This window comes from Myotis nattereri (assembly GCF_964212035.1).
Source record: "Myotis nattereri genome assembly, chromosome: 8".
NCBI lineage: Eukaryota > Metazoa > Chordata > Mammalia > Chiroptera > Vespertilionidae > Myotis > Myotis nattereri.
The window spans coordinates 61855479-61874350 of NC_138083.1; the positions used below are offsets into that span (position 1 = coordinate 61855479).

The 18872-nt window shown below is 45.0% G+C and overlaps 1 protein-coding gene across 1 annotated transcript in view; it reads left to right on the forward strand.

Moving 5' to 3' along the window:
- Positions 1 to 18872, forward strand: part of PTPRM (protein tyrosine phosphatase receptor type M) — a 482851-nt gene that overhangs the window by 432642 nt on the left and 31337 nt on the right. The window contains exon 23 of the mRNA XM_081097861.1: positions 18390 to 18506. Coding sequence (XP_080953987.1) covers positions 18390 to 18506 — 117 coding nt within the window. The remainder of the gene's footprint in view (positions 1 to 18389; positions 18507 to 18872) is intronic.

Here is an 18872-nt window from a genome sequence, read left to right on the forward strand (position 1 = left end):
CAAGAAAATGCTGGCTTTTTTTTTCTTTATTTTATTGTATTTTTTCCCCATCACCATTTATCTCCCCTACACCCTCCTGCACTACCACCCACCCGCCCCCTCCCTTCTGCAGTCACCACACTGTTGTCCGTTTCCATGAGTTCTTTCTCTTTTCTTTTTGCTCAGTCCCTCCACTCTCCCCAACAACCCCCCCCCCACACACACACACACAACTGTCTGCTTGCTCTCTAACTATGAGACTGTCTCTATTTTGCTTGTTAGTTCAGTTTGTTGATTAAATTCCACATATGAGTGAAATCATGTGGTACTTGTCTTTCTCTGACTGGCTTATTTCACTTAGCATATGACCCTTTTTTTTTAAAGAATGCATCAAAGGGACAAAAAGGTTAATGTATGCTTGCAACCTATATAATCTTATTAACCAAGGTCACCCTAATAATAAATTTAATAAAAAGGCGTAAAAAAGATAAAAACTTACAATGCAATATTTTAGGTACTAAATGTGTGAAAGCCATTCATGTCTTTCAGTCCCCTCTCTGCTGGGAGGCAGTGAGACAAAGGCTGGCCTAGACTCTGGGGCAGCCATGCTCCCTGTGTGTCTGGCCTAAAACAGGTCACTGAGCCTCTCCTCCCCCTCAACCCCCGACCTTTCCCCTCGGCACCTGCTTTATAAGGTTCTTTTAAAGATTAAATGAGTTTCTATATGTCAGGTGTTTAGGAAAGTTCCTGCCCCATTTTGAAGACTTAATAAATATAGGTATTAATATAACCCTTATCTTTTCAACAAACCTAAGACCTACAATGGTATTTATAATTCTTTATTTCCCACTCCAAATCTACCTTCTTTAGCTATGAAAGCAGTGAGTAATGACTATGAGAAACAAAAACTACCAACTCCGCCAGAAAGAAGCTCCTGTAAGGAAAGAGACAGCCTTATGAATTTTGGTCGCTCCCTCTGGGCACTCAGTAAATGCCCAAGGAAATGAATGTATGGGAATTTGACCAACGTAGTGTCAGAGAGCAATTAGCATAAACAAGATGAACTATGGCCAATTAAACTCAATACTGTATCTGTTTTCATGCACTTGGGTTTCCTCCCCTGATATGTGTGATGAATTCTGAATCCTTCTTTCATTTCACAAATATTTGTTGACTGCCTACGTTCACTAATAAGAAAGATACCTGGGGACTGTTCTCTCAGTACTGTGCTTTCACAATAACTCTTCCCCACCACCTCCAAATATTCCTTATTTGCATCTGAACTTACTTAAAATAATCCCAAGGTGAATTATTTTGAAAAGTAAAAAATCATGAAAAATAACTACTACTGGATTTTTTAAAAATATAATGGCACACATGTATTTGTTGCCTAATTGGAATTCCAAAGTACACTGTCTCCAGACTCTGTCTTAGGAGGTAAGCTATTGCCATACAATAAACCTTTTTTTGTTTAAGGGAAGATGATGAGGACAGCATAGTCTTTGGCTAAAAAGTCAAAAGAAGATTGTGCAAGAAAAATACAAAAACCCTCCTACAGTCAAGCCCCCTGTCTCTTGGACATGGCACATTTAGCAGAGAGCCAGGTTTCAGGTTTAGTTACCTGACTTTAGAAACATGAAAAATAAAAAGCCCTGCCACCCTGGCCGCATGGCTCAGTTGATTGGAGCACTGTCTGGTGCGTGGGAAGGTCATCACGGGTTTGGTTCCTGGTCAGGGCACATATAGGAGGCAATTGATTGATGTTATGCCCAGATTTCAAGATCCCCAAAAGACCACCAGGGAGCCAGCCGAGTCCGATGCAAAAGCAAAGAGTCTTTATTCGAGCTAGCTCGGCTCCCCGACCACACTCACCGACGCAGCGGCGAGCAGCATAGAGAGCACCCAAGGCCCTGTGGGAAGAGGGGTTTAATAGGGGGGTTGGAGTAAGGGGAGGAGAGAGGATTGTGGGCCCTGCCGATTGGCTGGGCGCAAGTCGGTGTCCTGTTACACAGGATGTGGTCATATCTATGGCACGCACGTCCCTTGATTGTCATTGGTTAGTTTAAAGAAATCCTGGGTGTGGCTAGCAGAGGCTTGGGCTTCCGGGAAGAAGCTCCTTGCCGAGCACATGGCTAAGGCTGCTGCCCAAAAATGGAGGATCCGGGGTAAGATGGAGGGCATAGCCCTCGCCCTTTCAATTGATATATCTCTTCCCTCTCTAATATCAACAATAAATTTTTTAAATCTAAAAAAAAAAAAAAGCCATGCAGCAATGGTGTGTCCCTGTTCCTTCCATCAGACACTTAGACGGTCCCATGCAGGGTGATGACTGGTGATTTTTTTTTTTATGGGAACTATTCCTTCTGACAAATAACCATAGAAATTCCAGCTAAAAGTGTGCAACTGAAGGGGAGAGGGTGCCTAGGTTTCAGCTGTATTCATAAATGGAAGCCCATACGCTTATTTTTTTTTTTATTAATCCTTCTAAATCCTTACCAGGTTGTGGAGACATGGTAAGCTCTGAGGAGTCCCCACCTCATTACCATCAGCCCCTTGCACGGGCCTGTCTTCAGTTAGTCATGAATTTAATGGCATCTGCCCTTGAAATGTCTGGCATGATTTGGAGGTTCTGACCGGAGGTCACATTCCCTCCAGGACCAGGTGCTGACCTTTTCCCATTGTGAATGCTGCCCACTTGTCTAGAGATGACTTCCCGTTTTCCATGCTTAAAAACAGCAGCGACAAACCACCGAAGAAATCAAGTGACACGGTTTTCCAGGGCAACCACTACCTACTTACATGTTTACTGCACATGGTGTGTCCTTCATGCATTAGGCATGAGTGAGCTGGATGCCCGTTTGTTTACACAGACTTGCTGCCGATTCATTAGTCAGAGCTGGGAACTGCTTCCCCTTGCTTTCTGCCCTGAAGCAGTCTGCAGCAGGCGGTGGTAATTGCCGGTGTCGGAGCCACTGGGAGTCCTTCCCTGTCGCAGCACCTGGTGCAGAAGACACCAACGCTGCACTTCCCTCCAGCAGGGTCCCCGGCACATCTGCCAGGGCCTGTCATTATCTAAGACTTCCTTGTCACCACTGAGCATCCCCTTTCAGCCCGTGTGTTCTGGGATGGGACCCTTGTCAGTTTCCCTGGCACCTGCCGAAGGCTGCACACCTGGCATTGAAATTGCACTGGAATGTGTTGTGATTGTTTTCCCTCTGTAATGAACCCACCTGAGGGATATTTAACTTTCCATCCAGCCGCCAGTTTCCCAGGCACTCCCACCTACACAGTCGGTGTGGAGATGCACAAACTCTGTTGTGTTGAACTAATCCATCTGCCAAAAGTCTTATAACCAAATCGGCAGGACTCCCAAAGGAGATTTTGCACTGGTAATTTAAGCTAATGATTTCTAAACATATTTAGTCAGTTTTATGAAGACCTCATTAGAATGTGACTGTGTGTTAAAAATCCAAATAAGCTCTCATAGTCATGTAGGAAAATTATTGCGGAGTTGCTCTGAATAGTTTTTATAACAGGTGACAAAGTGTTTTGGAGCTAAAAGAAGTAGGGACTGAGATGTTAACCTCTATCAATATAGAGGATTGGAGGCAACCACCTAAATGGATGCTTTAAAGATTTTTACTCACCCAAAGAGGTTGGCATAATTCCTTTCCTAACATTTGTCACTAAAAGAGTAATGAAAAAAAAAAGTTTAAGATGAACACTACACATCAATTAACTTTCTAATTCACATGCAAGGGAAGTATATTAAGATTCCAAGTGCCCCTTTCACATACAATAAAGAACATCTGCTTTTCTACAAAAGCCACCAGATCCAGGAGCAATGGAAGAAGCAAGCAAGAAAGAGGCCAGGTTTATAAAATGTGGAAATTCTGCTTAACAATAGGAATAGCGTAGGTAACGCCTAACAGTACAAAATAATAATAATATTTTCTGCAAAATCTTTCAAGTTGTAAGAATCAAACCTATAATGAAGGGAAGAGAGAGATTCTTTTCATAGACATTGCCAAAATTTTCCTCTCTTGAACTGTCAGTAATACATTTGACAGATCTTTTTTAATGAACTGGATTTTTAAGATGGATCTTTTTTTGACCCGGGTAAATATAGCCCTAATTCTTATTAATTTACTAGAGGCTCAGTGCACGAAAATTGTGCACAGGAGTGGGGGGACGGTCCCTCAGCCCGGCCTGCACCCTTTCCAATCTGGGACCCCTCGGACATCCCTCTCGCAATCCAAGACCGCTGGCTCCTAACCGCTCACCTGCCTGATTGCTCCTAATCCCTCTGCCTGCCTGCCTGATCGCCCCTAACTGCCCTCCCCTGCTGGCCTGACCACCCCTAACCCCTCTGCCTTCCTGATCGCCCCTAACCTCCCTCCCCTGCTGACCTGATCGCCCCTAACTGCCTCTGCTTTGGCCCCCGCCACTGTGGCTTTGTCTGGAAGGAGGACTAGATGACCAGAAGATGTCTGGTCGACCTGGTCTAATTAGCATATGACCCTTTTATTAGTATAAATACTTGTTCAATAAACATTCCTCTGCATTTCAATCTACTGCCAACCATTTCAACAATCATATTACTGTAACTGATTCAAACTGTCCCTCCTCCATAATTCCCACCCAGGTACTGCCACACTTCTCATCACCTCCCCCCAGCATATCACCCAATAAACAAGGCACTAACAGCTGTCAGCAGTAGGAGAGGGGCGCTATACAGAGCCCTTCATAGCAGCAGGCTCTTCTGGAAGAGATGACTCCCTTTGAGGTTGTCTCTGCTCAAAGGTCTCGGTTTCCCTCTGTAAAAAGTTGGAAAATCAACCTAAAAGCCTGATTTGTCTTGTTGACAAATTAACTCAAAGTAGGCTTTCTAATACCTTTTTAACATTTAATGGTACACTTACTGTATCACTGGCACTAAGAAATTCCAAGATATTTATATTTCATTTGTCCTCAAAGAACATAGAATATGGTACTAGGTAATCATTTAAACAGTTCACTGTAATACATGTAGGTCAGAATGATGACAACTGTAGTGAAGGGATCAGTTCTGCCAGAGGGGATCTCAGAGGAGTTCATGGAGAATGTGGTGAGGAGCTGGACCTTAATAAAAGAAAGAACTTTAAATAGCAAGAATGAGACAATAACCCCTTAGGGCAGTGGTTCTCAACCTTCTGGCCCTTTAAATACAGATCCTCATGTTGTGACCCAACCATAAAATTATTTTCGTTGCTACTTCATAACTGTAATGTTGCTACTGTTATGAATCGTAATGAATCTTAGGCGACCCCTGTAAAAGGGTCGTTCGACCGCCAAAGGGCTCGCGATCCACAGGTTAAGAGCCGCTGCCTTAGCGGGTGGGTGTAGGGGAGCCAGAGAAGGGAGAGTAAATGGCAATATGGGGAGAGAGCCAGTGGCCTGGTGAGGCTGTGTTGGAGAGTTGAGGGGGACGTGAACTCTGAGGCTGAAAAGCTGATTGAGGCTTTATCAATGGAGGTTTGAAATGCCATTCTAGGAGTAAGGAAAGGTAGACACAGGAAGTGGGTCGTGTGCCTGTTTGTTATAATAGAAGGCATTAAGCTGGCGAACCATATGTTCTAATTAGTGTTGCTGATCTAATCTAATCTTAATAGTCATTGGATTTTACATGGAAAAGGTCATTGGTAATCTCTGCCTGAGTAGTTTCAGAGGAATGACTTATCCGAGTTCTTTGATTGTGTGCAACAGAAATCAACTCAGGCTAATTTAAGGCAAAGGGGAATTTATTAGAAGAAATAGGAGCTCACATTCTTGATGTGGAGAATAAGGCTTGCAAACAGATAAGGGAAAAGGCACCAACTCCAGGGGGCCGGTGAGTTAGCGGGCCTCACTGCCAGACAGTCTGGTCAGGGTGCTGATGGAGAGAGGATGAGCACCAACAATTCCCAGGCTTTCTCAACGTGTTCAGGGTTCAGAACAGAGCATCTCACTCCCCCTGATTGCTTCATGTGCTCTTCCCTTGCTCTCCAGGGCCCCTAATTGATAAGCTACCCCTTGGGGAAGAAATAGGCCCCAAAAGGACATCAAGAACATATTAGGATGGATGAATGGATAAAGGGATGTTGAGTGACCAGTTAACAACCAGCATTCACTCCGAATGGTGGGATGGAAAGCAGTCGGTAGGGTCAAGGCAAGAGTAGAAAACATGAATGAGTAGACTGAGTTCAATCTTATCAAAAGCTTAGCTGAGAAAGGAAGAGAAAGAAATAAACAGAGAAGTATTTACACTCAAAGGATATTTTAAAGGTGGGAGACCTTTGAAAATTGTATGTGCAACAGAAAGAATCAGGAGAAAGGGAGAGATTAACACCTTAGAAGGCGGACCGCTGAGGGGATATTTTCCACAGAGGCAGAGTGCAAATCTGTAGTTCAGCCTTATCAGAGACAACATCTTTCGGAGCCTGGAGAACAGAGACAGGTGAGGAAGCAGTTAAGTCAATGTAACCAAAACAAAGGAACAACACACTTGGAATGGCACCCTCTCCTGACAACCTCAGTTTCCTGGAAAAGAAAAAGCAGTGCCGTGGGCTGAGACTTGGGGAAATAGCTGTATGATGGAGGCGTCAAGAGCACAGGTGAAGGGTTAGCCAGGAGCAGGAGCTGGCCTGCTCATCTCTTAGAGATAAGAATAGGGGACGATGCAACCAAGACTTAGTTGAGGGGGACAGGTCACCACAACTCAGGCTGAGTGTGGGCATTTCTAAGTGACCTCTCACCTCTGAGCCTTAGTTTACACATCCCCAAAATGAAGGGAAATTGGCTGAATGAACCCTTAAATTCCATGTGTATATGAAGAATTTCTGTTTGTTGTTTCCATTTAAATAACAGACACATCTGCAGCCCAGACACGTCTAATGCACGTGGCCTCCGGACCCTCCTGGCGCTCCCTGTGTCTGCTCTGAATATCAGCTGTGGGAAAAAAGCATGGAGTCTGGATTTTCTAAAGGGCTTAAGTCAGTAAAAAGACATGCGTGTCCTTTCCTTACGAGAAGCCGTCCACTTTTATTTCTTCTGCACTATTTAAACGCATTTTATAGAAAATCTAGAGCAGAATATTGCAGTGTGTGATTAGGTACCAGCGAGATGAATTCTGTCGGTGTTCTATCTATATTTCATTTATACGGACCGTAAACGATGCTCAGTCTATAATTTATAGACCTTCCTTTGAAAATGAGCTAATCTGACTACAGTAAGTTATGATTTTGAGAAAATATCTTCTTTTCCAAAGTTCTCAAAATTGCTTATAACAATTCACTGGTTTATCAGCTGGCACCACAAAGCAATCTTACCTTCCCAGCACTTTTCTGTGTCTGTAACCGATGATCAGCAGTACCGCACCTGCTTCCTGCCCGCTGCCAGGAGGGTCCGTGGAGAGAACAGGGCCTCTTTGGAGAACTCTCCCAATCATCTAATAACGATGGCTCTGTATACCCGTCGTGTTCTGTGTAACTGCGAGTGTGGCTTTTGCATCTAGAAGACCCCCTTGTGCACAGAAAACTTCTTTCACACACACCCCAAAATCAGTAGAGAGTCATCATCATCACTTAATGTCCATCAATCCAATTTGGATAGCAAATCTATTTAATTGAAAGGTAAACTGTGGTGTGAAGAACACGAAAAAACAGACACAATTGTAAAACAAATTCATTTCAGTAGGAAACACTTCATGACTACCAAATTGGGTGGTGATTTTGAAAAATGTGAGACTAAAGGCAAACAAATACTTTCAAAATAAAGCAAAGAGAAAACCACATAACTTCATTCTTCAATCTGACTGAAGGCTTAAGTATTTTAAGTTAATTACTAAATAATGCATTTTAAAGCTTAAAGTAATGGGGTTTCTTATTTAAAATTTCGTATCTGTAATGCTAATCCCAACTTCTGTAAAACGTTCTGACAGTGTCCCAGCAAATAAATGTGGTGTGTGTGTGTGTGTAACATACATGCATTTGTTAAGGCTAACTATTCCTCTGCCTCACATTTGCTCACATGGGCAACCAGACTACATTCCTTTTAATTTCCACATTTTCTGTACCTGATAAAAGGTTCTTACCACATGTGTGCATCACACACACGCGCGCGCGCGCACACACACACACACACACTCGAGCTCCCTTGCTCACACATCCTTGCGCATTTAGAAATGCTCTTTCCTTGTTGGGATCAGCAAAGTGCTATTTGTTCTGAGTGCAGACCATTGTCTCCTTCTCTTCTGAATTCCGCATGAGTTGTCACCGTGAGTTAATGAATTTCCTGGGGGAAGACAGCATCAGTCTCATAGCTTTTCCTCACACCTCCGGTGTCACTGCTGTTGTCAGTGTTAGAGACTTAACCCCTCCGAGTCTGTTCATTTTTCTGTGGCTCTCCTGGTACACGTGACACTAGTTAGCTAGTTATCAGGTGACCTCTCGACCTCCTACGGGTGAGGGCCGGAAAAACAGAGAGGGGATCCCTGCATTCAAGACATTTACAACCCAAATATAGAGGCAGGACTTACAGTTGCAGACAAGAAGGAACAAAACACCTTTGGGAACCATTTTGCCCTCCCCTCCCGGACCAGAGGCCTCTGTGAGTCAAGGCTAGGTTATTTCATCTATGAGTCCCAGAAGGCTGGACACATAGAAAGTATTAGAAAGTGTTCAGTGAATGTTTCTGAAGAGTTGGAAGAATAATTACAAAAGAGCACATAAGCTAATGGAAATAACTTATTTCGTACAAGAGAAATGCCTGTTGACCACTCTCCTTCCCTTGATTTCTGATTCATTGGGTGAACAGACTGGAATCTAAAGTCACACATGTATATACAACATGGTCATTATGGGTGTGGGTGAAATTACTACAGCTTTGCTTGATATGACGGAAATCTCTTTATAGTTAGCCCACCTAGTTAACCCTTATGCATTAAGTTCCTGGCAATTCCTTAAAAAGCTGTCATTTTTTCCCAAATATTGATGAATTATAAAATAGGCTTCGGAGACCATTCTTTGTGTGCTGTAAGTCATCTGTCACTTTTGTATCAGCCATCTCTAATCATGCCATAGTGGTGGGGTATTGCAGCATCAAAGCAGATTTGCAGGTCTGAATAACACGTGTTTCTCAGAACACGCTCTCCTGGCTCCTAGGGAGCTGCGAGCTGCATGCAGGCCAACTCTGCAGTAGTCTCTGGCTGAGCCCATGGAGATGACGGCGTGGGAGCGCCCGCTTCATGGTCACCATTGGCAAAGTCGCTGCTTGGCCTCACAGACACTCTTGCTGCTTTGCCGCAGTTGCCTGGCCGTGGAAAAATCCTCATGTTCATCTCTGTCTGGACTTCCTGTGTATTTGCTGTTTTACTGGCCTGGGCTTGGATCCTCAGCTGTCTTACTCTGTCACCTCTAACTTTATCTGCATTGTCTTTGGGGTGCATATAGGTGGTCACCTGCCCTAGTGTCTATAAAGCGCGTAAGAGGGTAGGGGGCCCACATGTGTAGCAGATGGACAGGTGTGCCTGGGACAAATGTGCCATAGCCTGAGAGTGTTTAAAGCATAGTCCCAGTCACATTGGGACCCACTCGGGCAGCGTACATCTGTGGTTTCTTGGAGGTGCAATTGGATGCAATATGGTATGGCCTTTGTTCTGCTCACATGAGCTCTTGAAAATTTGGGTATTTCCCTCACTTGGCACACTATAGGTATGCCAAGGATATCCTATCCTTGAATAATTTGTTGGAAAACAGTAAATGATGTATCATCTTAAGTGGAATCTGTTTTTCCTTCTCTACCTTCCAAATCTGCTAAATTCAGCTTCCTTGGCCTTGCTCTGCCTCTCCCTGAAGGCTTGAGACTATCTGGCTAAGTAAATATGTGAGGAAATGCTGGGGGCTTCCCAGGAGAAGAGGGCCAAAGAGTCACAGTAATCCAGTGAGTAGTTTTATAGTCTGTACCCAACTCCTTTCAGATTAGCCAAATGGCACGACATCAGTATCTCTACTTCAGTTTCACTAATTAAGGAATTTAAGTAAAGAAGAATTTAATTGGCTAGCTAGGCTAACAGGCAAACAGAATTCCCTGCCTCAGAATGTTTTCTCTGGTAGTCTCTGCCATATGTTGAAGACCAGTGTAGGATCACATCTTATGGCTTAAGCTGCTGCCCCGTTTCTCTGGGACAGGGTTTCTAGCGATGAGAATGTGGGCGGCTTTGGATACTTCTCTGATGAAAAATCCAAGAGCCCCCTTCACACCTGACAGGAAGGTGTCGAGTAGATTGCTTCCTCGTCCTGTAAAACTCGGGATCAAGGAATATGTGTTTGGGTAGCCTGCTTGGAAAATTGTGGGGGTGCTGCTGGATTACAGAGGGGACCGCTCACATAGCCAGCCGTGAGTGTAGTAACAAGATGAGTTAATGACCAAGGATGTCACTGGGTTACCTGCTGGAACTTACTGAAAAGAAGCAGAGTCTGCCGGGGAGAAGCTAAAGGAGACCTATGACGTGTAGTGGAGAAGTGTCCACAGAAGGAATGTGAAAAGTAAAGGGGAAATAGATATTTCAAAACCAATACGGGGTTTACATCTTTTAGCTTCAGGCTGTCTGCCATGATATAGAAACTGAACCCTTAGCACTTAAGTGCCTCTGATGTACCTCAGCAAATGTATATCTACATATACTAATAATGCTGTCATTGCGCAAAAGATTTCTGAAACTCTTCTTTCAGAATAATCTTTAGAATACGTGGCACACGTTTTAGTGTCCTCGGTGGTTGGCAATCTCCCTCCTTTGGCAAGAGGACTTAAGTTTGAGGAATGGCTAAAAGTCAAAGCCAAATCTATTGACTGAGGTGGGGAACAAGCTGCCTGGAAAAATGTGTTTCCTCGAAGTGCTGATGCTCTCTGACCTTGCTGGGTAGGAGAGACAAAAGTAACAAGATAAACTTATTGAGTGGTCTGTACCATGATGTTTAAATTCCACAAGAGGTGTCAGGCCATGTTTCTTTACAGGTGATGAAAACAAATATTATAGATATGAAATAAACCTTGTGTTTATTATAAATATTGTATAATATATTGTAGGTACGGTAAGTATTATATGCCCCTCAATTAATAATATTAATCAATAGATGCAATTGGAAGACCAGATAGAAAATCAGAAACCGTGGGGGAGGAACTTCAGGCAGGAGCAGGAGCCTGGTGGTGTGAAGCTGATTTACTCAGGCTCTACGGCATTTTCCCAAATTCAAGCTACTCAGACCTTCAGAAGAAGCTCTTGATTTTGTGCCAGTATTGAAATAGGCTTTAAGGATGGTGCCCAAGGGAGACCCCAGGGCCAAATGAAACAGGTTTGGAAGGGAGGAGCTGGGAAACGTATTATAAGCCAGGTCCTTACACAAAGTCTTTATACATCTTATCTCATTTAATCTCTACAACCTCCCTAAGAAATCAGTGCTATTACCCATATTATATACTAGAGGCCTGGTGCATGAAAATTCGTGCACTCAGGTTGGGGGGGGGGGGGGTGTTGCTCAGCCCGGTCTGCACCTTCTCATAGTCTGGGACCCCTGGGGGATGTCCAACTGACTGGGAGGCTGGAGAGGCTCCCGCTACCAGCCATGAGCCGGCTTCTGGCTGAGCAGTGCTCCCCCTGTGGAAGCGCACTGACCACCAGGGGGCAGCTCCTGCATTGAGCATCTGCCCCCTGGTGGTCAGTGCGCAGCATAGTGACCAGTTGTCCCGGTCATTCTGCGTTAGGGTCGATTTGCATATCACCCTTTTATTATATAGGATATGAAGACTTAGGCTCGAGGGTATAACTCACAAGTTGGCAGTAACAACAAAAATAGAGCAAATGCACTTCCATCTTCATTGCACAGAGACCAAAGCAGTCTGTCTTTTCAGGATATTTATTAATTTTATTTTTTTTAATATATTTTATTGATTTTTTTACAGAGAGGAAGGGAGAGGGATAGAGAGTTAGAAACATCGATCAGCTGCCTCCTGCACACCTACTACTGGGGATGTGCCCACAACCCAGGTACATGCCCTTGACCGGAATCGAACCTGGGACCTTTCAGTCCGCAGGCCGACGCTCTAGCCACTGAGCCAAACCGGTTAGGGCGTTTTCAGGATATTTAAATGAGGAAATGTTTTTATTGCTGTGAGAACTCTGTAAAAAAAAAAAAAAAAGAATTTGGATACAATAAATCTGTTCTCTTGGAAACCTCACTGGCAGCTGCTCTTGGCTGGGGTTCTTGGGTAACTTTACTTAGTAGCAAGCAGCCTCTTTGCTCTTGCTATCCAGTATCTCCATCAAAGCTGTGCTCAGCTGGCCCCGAACACAACTATTAATAGAACTGTGGCCACTCCTTCTGGATGACTCTTTTTAGAAGAGAGAGGCAGACAGACAGAAGTGGGTGAGGGGGGGAGAGAGAGAGAGAGAGAGAGAGAGAGAGAGAGAGAGAGAGAGAGAGAGAGACTGTTGAAATCCTTTCTTTTCCTCCCTCTCCCTTTTACCCCTTTAGGGTAAGTAATGTTTATTAGATCACACTATGGTGGCCCCAGTTGAAGAGCTAACATTCAGTTCCTTAATCCTTCTTAATCATGGGTTTCTTAGTCCTTGGACCCCTGCACATAAACAGACCTTCACGTTCTGCCCCAGGCTCCTCCCTGCAACTGGTGGAGTTGGTGATGGGTGGCGGGAGAGACACCAGCAGAAACAGCAATTTGTGATTAGTGACAAAAAAATGAGTGATGGTTTCGCTGTGATTCTACTCTTCTCTCCCCCACCCCACATACTGTCTCTCACCCCAAAAAGGCAGGGAAGCTACGGTCATTTTAAGGCTTCCTACTTAGCATCTGTTCCTGAAGCCAGACCCGGCCAGACCTGGCAAGATTGAAGAAAGGATGATTCGCCTTGAGTGCCATCCTCCCAAAATGCCCTGTGCTCGGAGCCATTTCTGGCTTGCAGCCTCGCCTTCCACACCGTCTAGCTTATTCCCTGAAACAAGTCACTCTCCCTCCATGGGCCTGTCTTTTGTTTCTTCATTTGAGGACACGGGGAAATGGAAGGAATGAAGGGGGTGGTGAGCAGTCCTGGCCAGAACCGGCTCTCCTCTCTCACACCAGTCACTTGGCTCCCTGAGCCACTAAATTAGGCCCCAGTTGTGCAAATGCAATGACTCTAAATGGCAAAATCCAAGCGCAAAAGGCTTATGTGTGCAGTTGTAATGACCTTGAAAACGAGTGCTCGGAAACTGTCTCTGTGATGCCTCACAGCTTCATTTGATATGAATTTCCTCCCCACAAATCGCAAACAGCACTTCCTAATTTCTGATGGATGCTCATCAAACAGCCCTAGTGGGAGAACAGACCTTCTGGCCACTCTCCCGTCTTCTCAGTCCCTGGAATAAGGTTTGTAGGAAAGAGATTTAGAGGAAATGGTGGGTGTTTCCCTTTGTTTTGTTTTCACCTGTGGCCCCCCCCCCCCGCCTCCCGCCCGCCATAAACCATGCACAGTTCACAATGCTCAGTTAACCTCTTCCTTCTCCAGAAAATCCTGCTGCACATCTCCACCCCCTTAGTGGCCCCTAGCCCTCTGAAGTTCTGTGGCCACCTAGAGTCCCAATCACAAAGTTATCGTTTAATAAAAATAAGAATTTCCATTGTGTGAGCACTTACACTGGGGCAGATGTTTTAACTGCATCATATCACTTAATCCAGTGGTTCCCAAACTCATCTATCTGTTCTTGGGAGTCGCCTGAGGAGCTACAAGAAACTATGGACACCTCTGTCTCACCCCAGAAAGTATGATTTAACCAGTGGCCCGGTGCTCGAAATTTGTGCACGGTTGGGGGGGAGGGGTGTCCCTCAGCCCAGCCTGCACCCTCTCCAATCTGGGACCCCTTGGGGGATAACCAGCAGTCAGACACCCCTCTCACAATCCAGAACCGCTGGCTCCTAACTGCTTGCCTGCCTGCCTGATTGCCCCTAACTACTTCTGCCTGCCAGCCTGATCGTCCCTAACTGTTCCCCTGCTGGCTTGATTGCCCCTAACCACCTCTGCCTCAGCCCCACACCCTGGACCCAGGATTCCCTCCTCCAGCCGGCCACAGGCACCCGGAATCTGGGTTCCCTCCCTCTGGTCATCCATAGGCACCCAGGACCCGAGCTGGCTTCGCCCGGGCCTGCTGCAGCCACAGGGGATGGTGGGCAGGTGGCTTCACCCAGGCCGCAGCCATAGGTGCTGGTGCCTGGGACTGTGGGGTGGGCAGCTTCTCCGTCTCCCAGACCACAGCCAACCACAGGTGCTGATGCCCCAGACTCCAGTAGGCGGCTTCATCTGGGCTTGGCTTTGTCGGGAATGACATCAGATGGTTGTCCAGAAGACCTCCAGTCTAATTAGCATATTACCCTTTTATTAGTATAGAGACTGGCCTAGCGTGTATCCTGGGCTTTGGAATTTAATACACTCCCACCCACCCCCACGTGATTCTATGTGCAGACAAATTTGGTAACCCCTGACTCAATCATAGATCACTTTGAGGTAAGAACTAAAATCACCCCCTCTTTACAGAAGAAGAACCTTAAGCAGACTTTAGTAACTTACCCGAGCTCACATCAGCCTTAGGGAGGACCAGACTCTGCAGTCCTGTTGTGTTGTCTAAATCCTTGCTACTCAGGTTGTGGTCCGCAGACCAATGGCGTCACCTGGCAGCTGGGTTGAAATGCAAACCTGGTGCCCCACATCCTCAGACCTACCGAACCCCAGCTCCTAGAGTGGGCACTGGAGTGTGTAACAAGCCCTGCAGGGCATTGTGTTGCCTGCTGAAGCCTGACAACCACAGCTCTAGCCAGTCGGGATGCCCTGAAGTTCACGGTCATGTGCTGCCAGCCTCGGGAGCTCCAGCTCCAGCCTGCCAGGGGTCATCTGACTTCACCTGGGAGTCATCTGGGCTGCCGTTTAACATGACCCACCTTGGAGAACTTTTTCAGGCAGCCAGAAACTCTGCAGTTACTCTGCTTTCTGTGCTGTTTCATGTTTGTGCACTTTAAAGCCAACAATGACCCCCGCACCACCACCCCGCCTTTGGAGGCAGGGACCACCTCCTGCTACCCTGCAGCCTTCTGCTGTGAGGCACACAGCAGGCTCCGTACCAGGTGCCTGACAGATGGCCCGATGGACCCAGCTCCGAGGCATCCAGCTACTGAACCTGATCAGAGCCTCCCTTTCGGGGCTGAAGGCTGTTGCCTTAGGATTAGGATGTGTGGGAGGCACAGCCTCTCCTGGACATTGTGCAGGTAACACTGGGCTGCAGAAGGCAGTCAAGCCTGGCCACCATCTGAGGAGAGGAGTGTCTGGTTCTGCTCCTACAGGTGCCACAGAGCCACTGGTCTTCACACCTCTGCATGGTCTTCACAGCCAGGCATGGGAAGTCTGCATCCAAAAAGAAGCATACATCCCTCCCGCTCCTCCTCCTCCTCCTTCTCCTCCTCCTCCTCTTTTTCTTTTCTTTTTAAAAAGTAAAATTATAACTTGACACAAATCCAAGCAGTTAAAAAGATACTAAAAGGAACCTAATTTAGAAAGGTTTTAGTAGGCTAAAAACAGATGTGGCGAACCATTTCAGGATGTTCCAGGAGATGAGAGGGAGAGGGCGGGGTTGGAAATGGCTCGTCGGCCTCTTCTGGGTCCGCCTGTACAGGTGCTCTGCACAGGAGACAGCTCTGTCCACAAACACGTTCTGGAAGGAAGCAACCCCAAGGCTCCCTTTCTCCTAATTACTGCTCAGTATAGAGCAGTGGTTCTCAACCTTGCCTGCACATTAGGATCACCTGGGAATCTCTTTAAAATCCCGATTTCTGGGCCTCATCCTCCGGAAATCTGTTTCTTTGTTACTAATGTTGTGGCCCCACCCCATAACAAAGAAACAGAATTTCTGGAGGATGAGGCCCAGAAATCAGGATTTTAAAGAGATTCCCAGGTGATCCTAATGTGCAGCCAAGGTTGAGAGCCACTGTTATAGAGCAACCGGCAGCGCCGAGTTAGCATCTGACCGAGTGTTTGGAGCGAGCAGTCCAGGTTTCTTTCCATGGTTCACCTGTCCCATAGGGGCGTGGCTGGTCCTTTGGCAACCTCTGGATCTCCTGGCTGTAGCTCTCTTATACTGGAATACTTTAGATCCATAATGTAAATATTTTAGATCCATAATGTAAACCATAATATGTATAAGTATTTATACTTTCTAAAGTCACAGATTATGTTCCCATTTGGGGGGGGGGGAGGTGGGGGAGGAGCTAAAATGGTAACTAAAAATTTATTGAAGGCAGAGACCATCTTTGTTATGCTGCACTGTATCTGCAACTCCTGATGTGTCTGGCCTACATCTTGCCAAGTAAAGGTAGTAGGGCGTCGCTAAAACCTCACTGAATCGGCTGCCAGGAAGTTTTTTAAGGAAGCGGCTAAGATAACAACCAGCCGGTACCACACTGGAAGCATTAGAGTACCAAGGTGCTTGGCATTCTGGGAAAGGTCACCTCAGACCATCTTTCTTTTTTGTAAACTTTCCCAATCTGGGATTTTCCTTCCTGCACTGACCCTATCATTGTCTCCGTAAAATTCAGTTCTACACGTACCTATTGACATTCCGTGTCTATGGGGCACAATAGGAGATATTGCAGGGTTTACAGAAATAAGCAACAACATGCCTTTCCGTGGTGGCATGTAATAGGCAGGTATCAAGCATTCTAGCAAAACATGCACATTTCATCGGAGGATCAAAAAGAGAGAGACTCCCGTCTAGACTTTGAAGGGGTGTGGCATTTGAGATATTCTTTGAAGAAAGGATAAAATTTCCAGCTGGGAGTGTATGGGTGTGAGGAGAACATTCTAAACAGAAGGAATGGCATGAGTAGGAATCTGGATCACGAGATCTGTTTGGGGATCATGCAAATTACTTGTCTCTGAACATAGTGGATGGAAAGGAGAGTAGTAAAAGCGAAGGATAAACCCAGTAGTTGTGGCCAAATAAAAAAGATCCTTACATGCTGGGCCCACGTGTCATTTCTGTCACATGAAGTTTCCATTGGAAGTTGAAGTTTATTGAGCAGAGCAAGTAAATGCCACTGGCTTTACCCTTTGGCAGGTTTTTTTTTGGTGCTGGTATGAATAGAATGTTCATGCAGGAAGTTGCCAGATACAAGATTATGGCAAAGGGAATAAAAAGTTGGAAAACATATCAGAGAGATACTTCAAAAATGTCTTACACTTAGCAGTTGGTTGGGTCTTGGAGACAGAATCATGATTTTGTGCCTGGGTAACTGGGGAAATTGTAGCATCATTAACATAGGGAATCAGGAGTGTAGCTGATGGGGGACAAAGAATTCTCTTTTAGGCATATTGCCTTTGAGGTGCTGGCAGGACCTCCCAGAGAGATGCCCACAAAAGAAGTTAGAAACCGAATTCGGCACTTGGAGAATAGGGCCAGAGGCACAGAAGTTAATCCTGGAGAAGTGGTGACAGGAGTGGATGAAGCTGCCAGGAATTCAAGACAGAGCCACAGAGGCTCAGACGGAGCCCCGAGGACATCTCCATGACTGTAATTCTAAGTTGGGAAAATGACATAGTTACTTCCTTTTTCAGAAAAAAAAAAAATCTAATCTTACTGTTGGCTTTGATTTCCTGCTCACTCCTCCTGCTCTTCCCTCATCCCAAGCTTTTGCTAAAGACTGCAAGAGCTACAGGACCAAAAAAAAATTTACTAGGAGGAGTCAAGTCTAACAAATTTCTTCCACTGGAAAAACCCTCCGATTAGAGGCTTTCAGTAATATGGAAAGACTATGTTCAAATTTTGCCAAGGTTTGTGTATTGACTTTACTCAGCTTAAAATGAATCTGTAATTCTAAATTGGGAAAACTGCATAGCTACTTCCTTTTTCAGAAAAAAAAAAAATGATCTTACTGTTGGCTTTGATTTCCTGCTCACTCCTTCTCAAAAATGTTCAATCGATTCCTGAAACTGGAAGGAATTTAAAATTCAGAGCTGACATATTGCAAACTACCTTTTATGGTTTATTTTTCCAGGCCATTCCCTAGGTTGAGATAAACAGGAAATGAATGGTTACTGTAACTGGGATATTTGCAGTATAAATACAATCTGTTAACTTTAGACCATTTCCTAGGCTTTACTCCTTTATAACTCACATTTTGTCTTCTTCTGGGGAGAGAAGAAAAGCATACATGATCTAAGAAAATAAACCTTGCTCTGTAGTATACAGCTTAACTTCTGGTTTTCATGCAAATTTTATCCTGTAAATCATACTGTGACCCATCATTTGGGGAACTAAAAAACAAACTCTAAACCTTTATTTCCTTTGTGTTTTCTAAAGGTCAAATGCTGCAAATACTGGCCAGACGACACAGAGATATATAAAGACATTAAAGTTACCTTAATAGAAACAGAACTACTGGCAGAATATGTAATAAGAACATTTGCTGTTGAAAAGGTAAGTTTCCACACTGCAGACTTTGAAAAGCCATGGCCAGACATTAGTGGTGCTAGCCTTGTTAACTTACTAAGCTAATCTGTACCTGGTCACACCTGAATGCAGGTAGACTCTGTCTAGTAATTTCTCAAGATTGCATCTCACCCTTTGATTCTGTAACAGCTCAGTTCCATCTTAGAAGCAAATCATTTCCATTTCATAAGAGTCTATATTTTGCAGTTATACCAAATATATATGCCTGTCTGTCTTTTTCCTTTTTCTTTCTAACCTGGTTAATATTGCTTCTCTCTCTCTCTCTCTCTCTCTCTCTCTCTCTCTCTCTCTCTCTCTCTCTCTCTCTCTCTCTTCACTCACTGACAGTTGAAT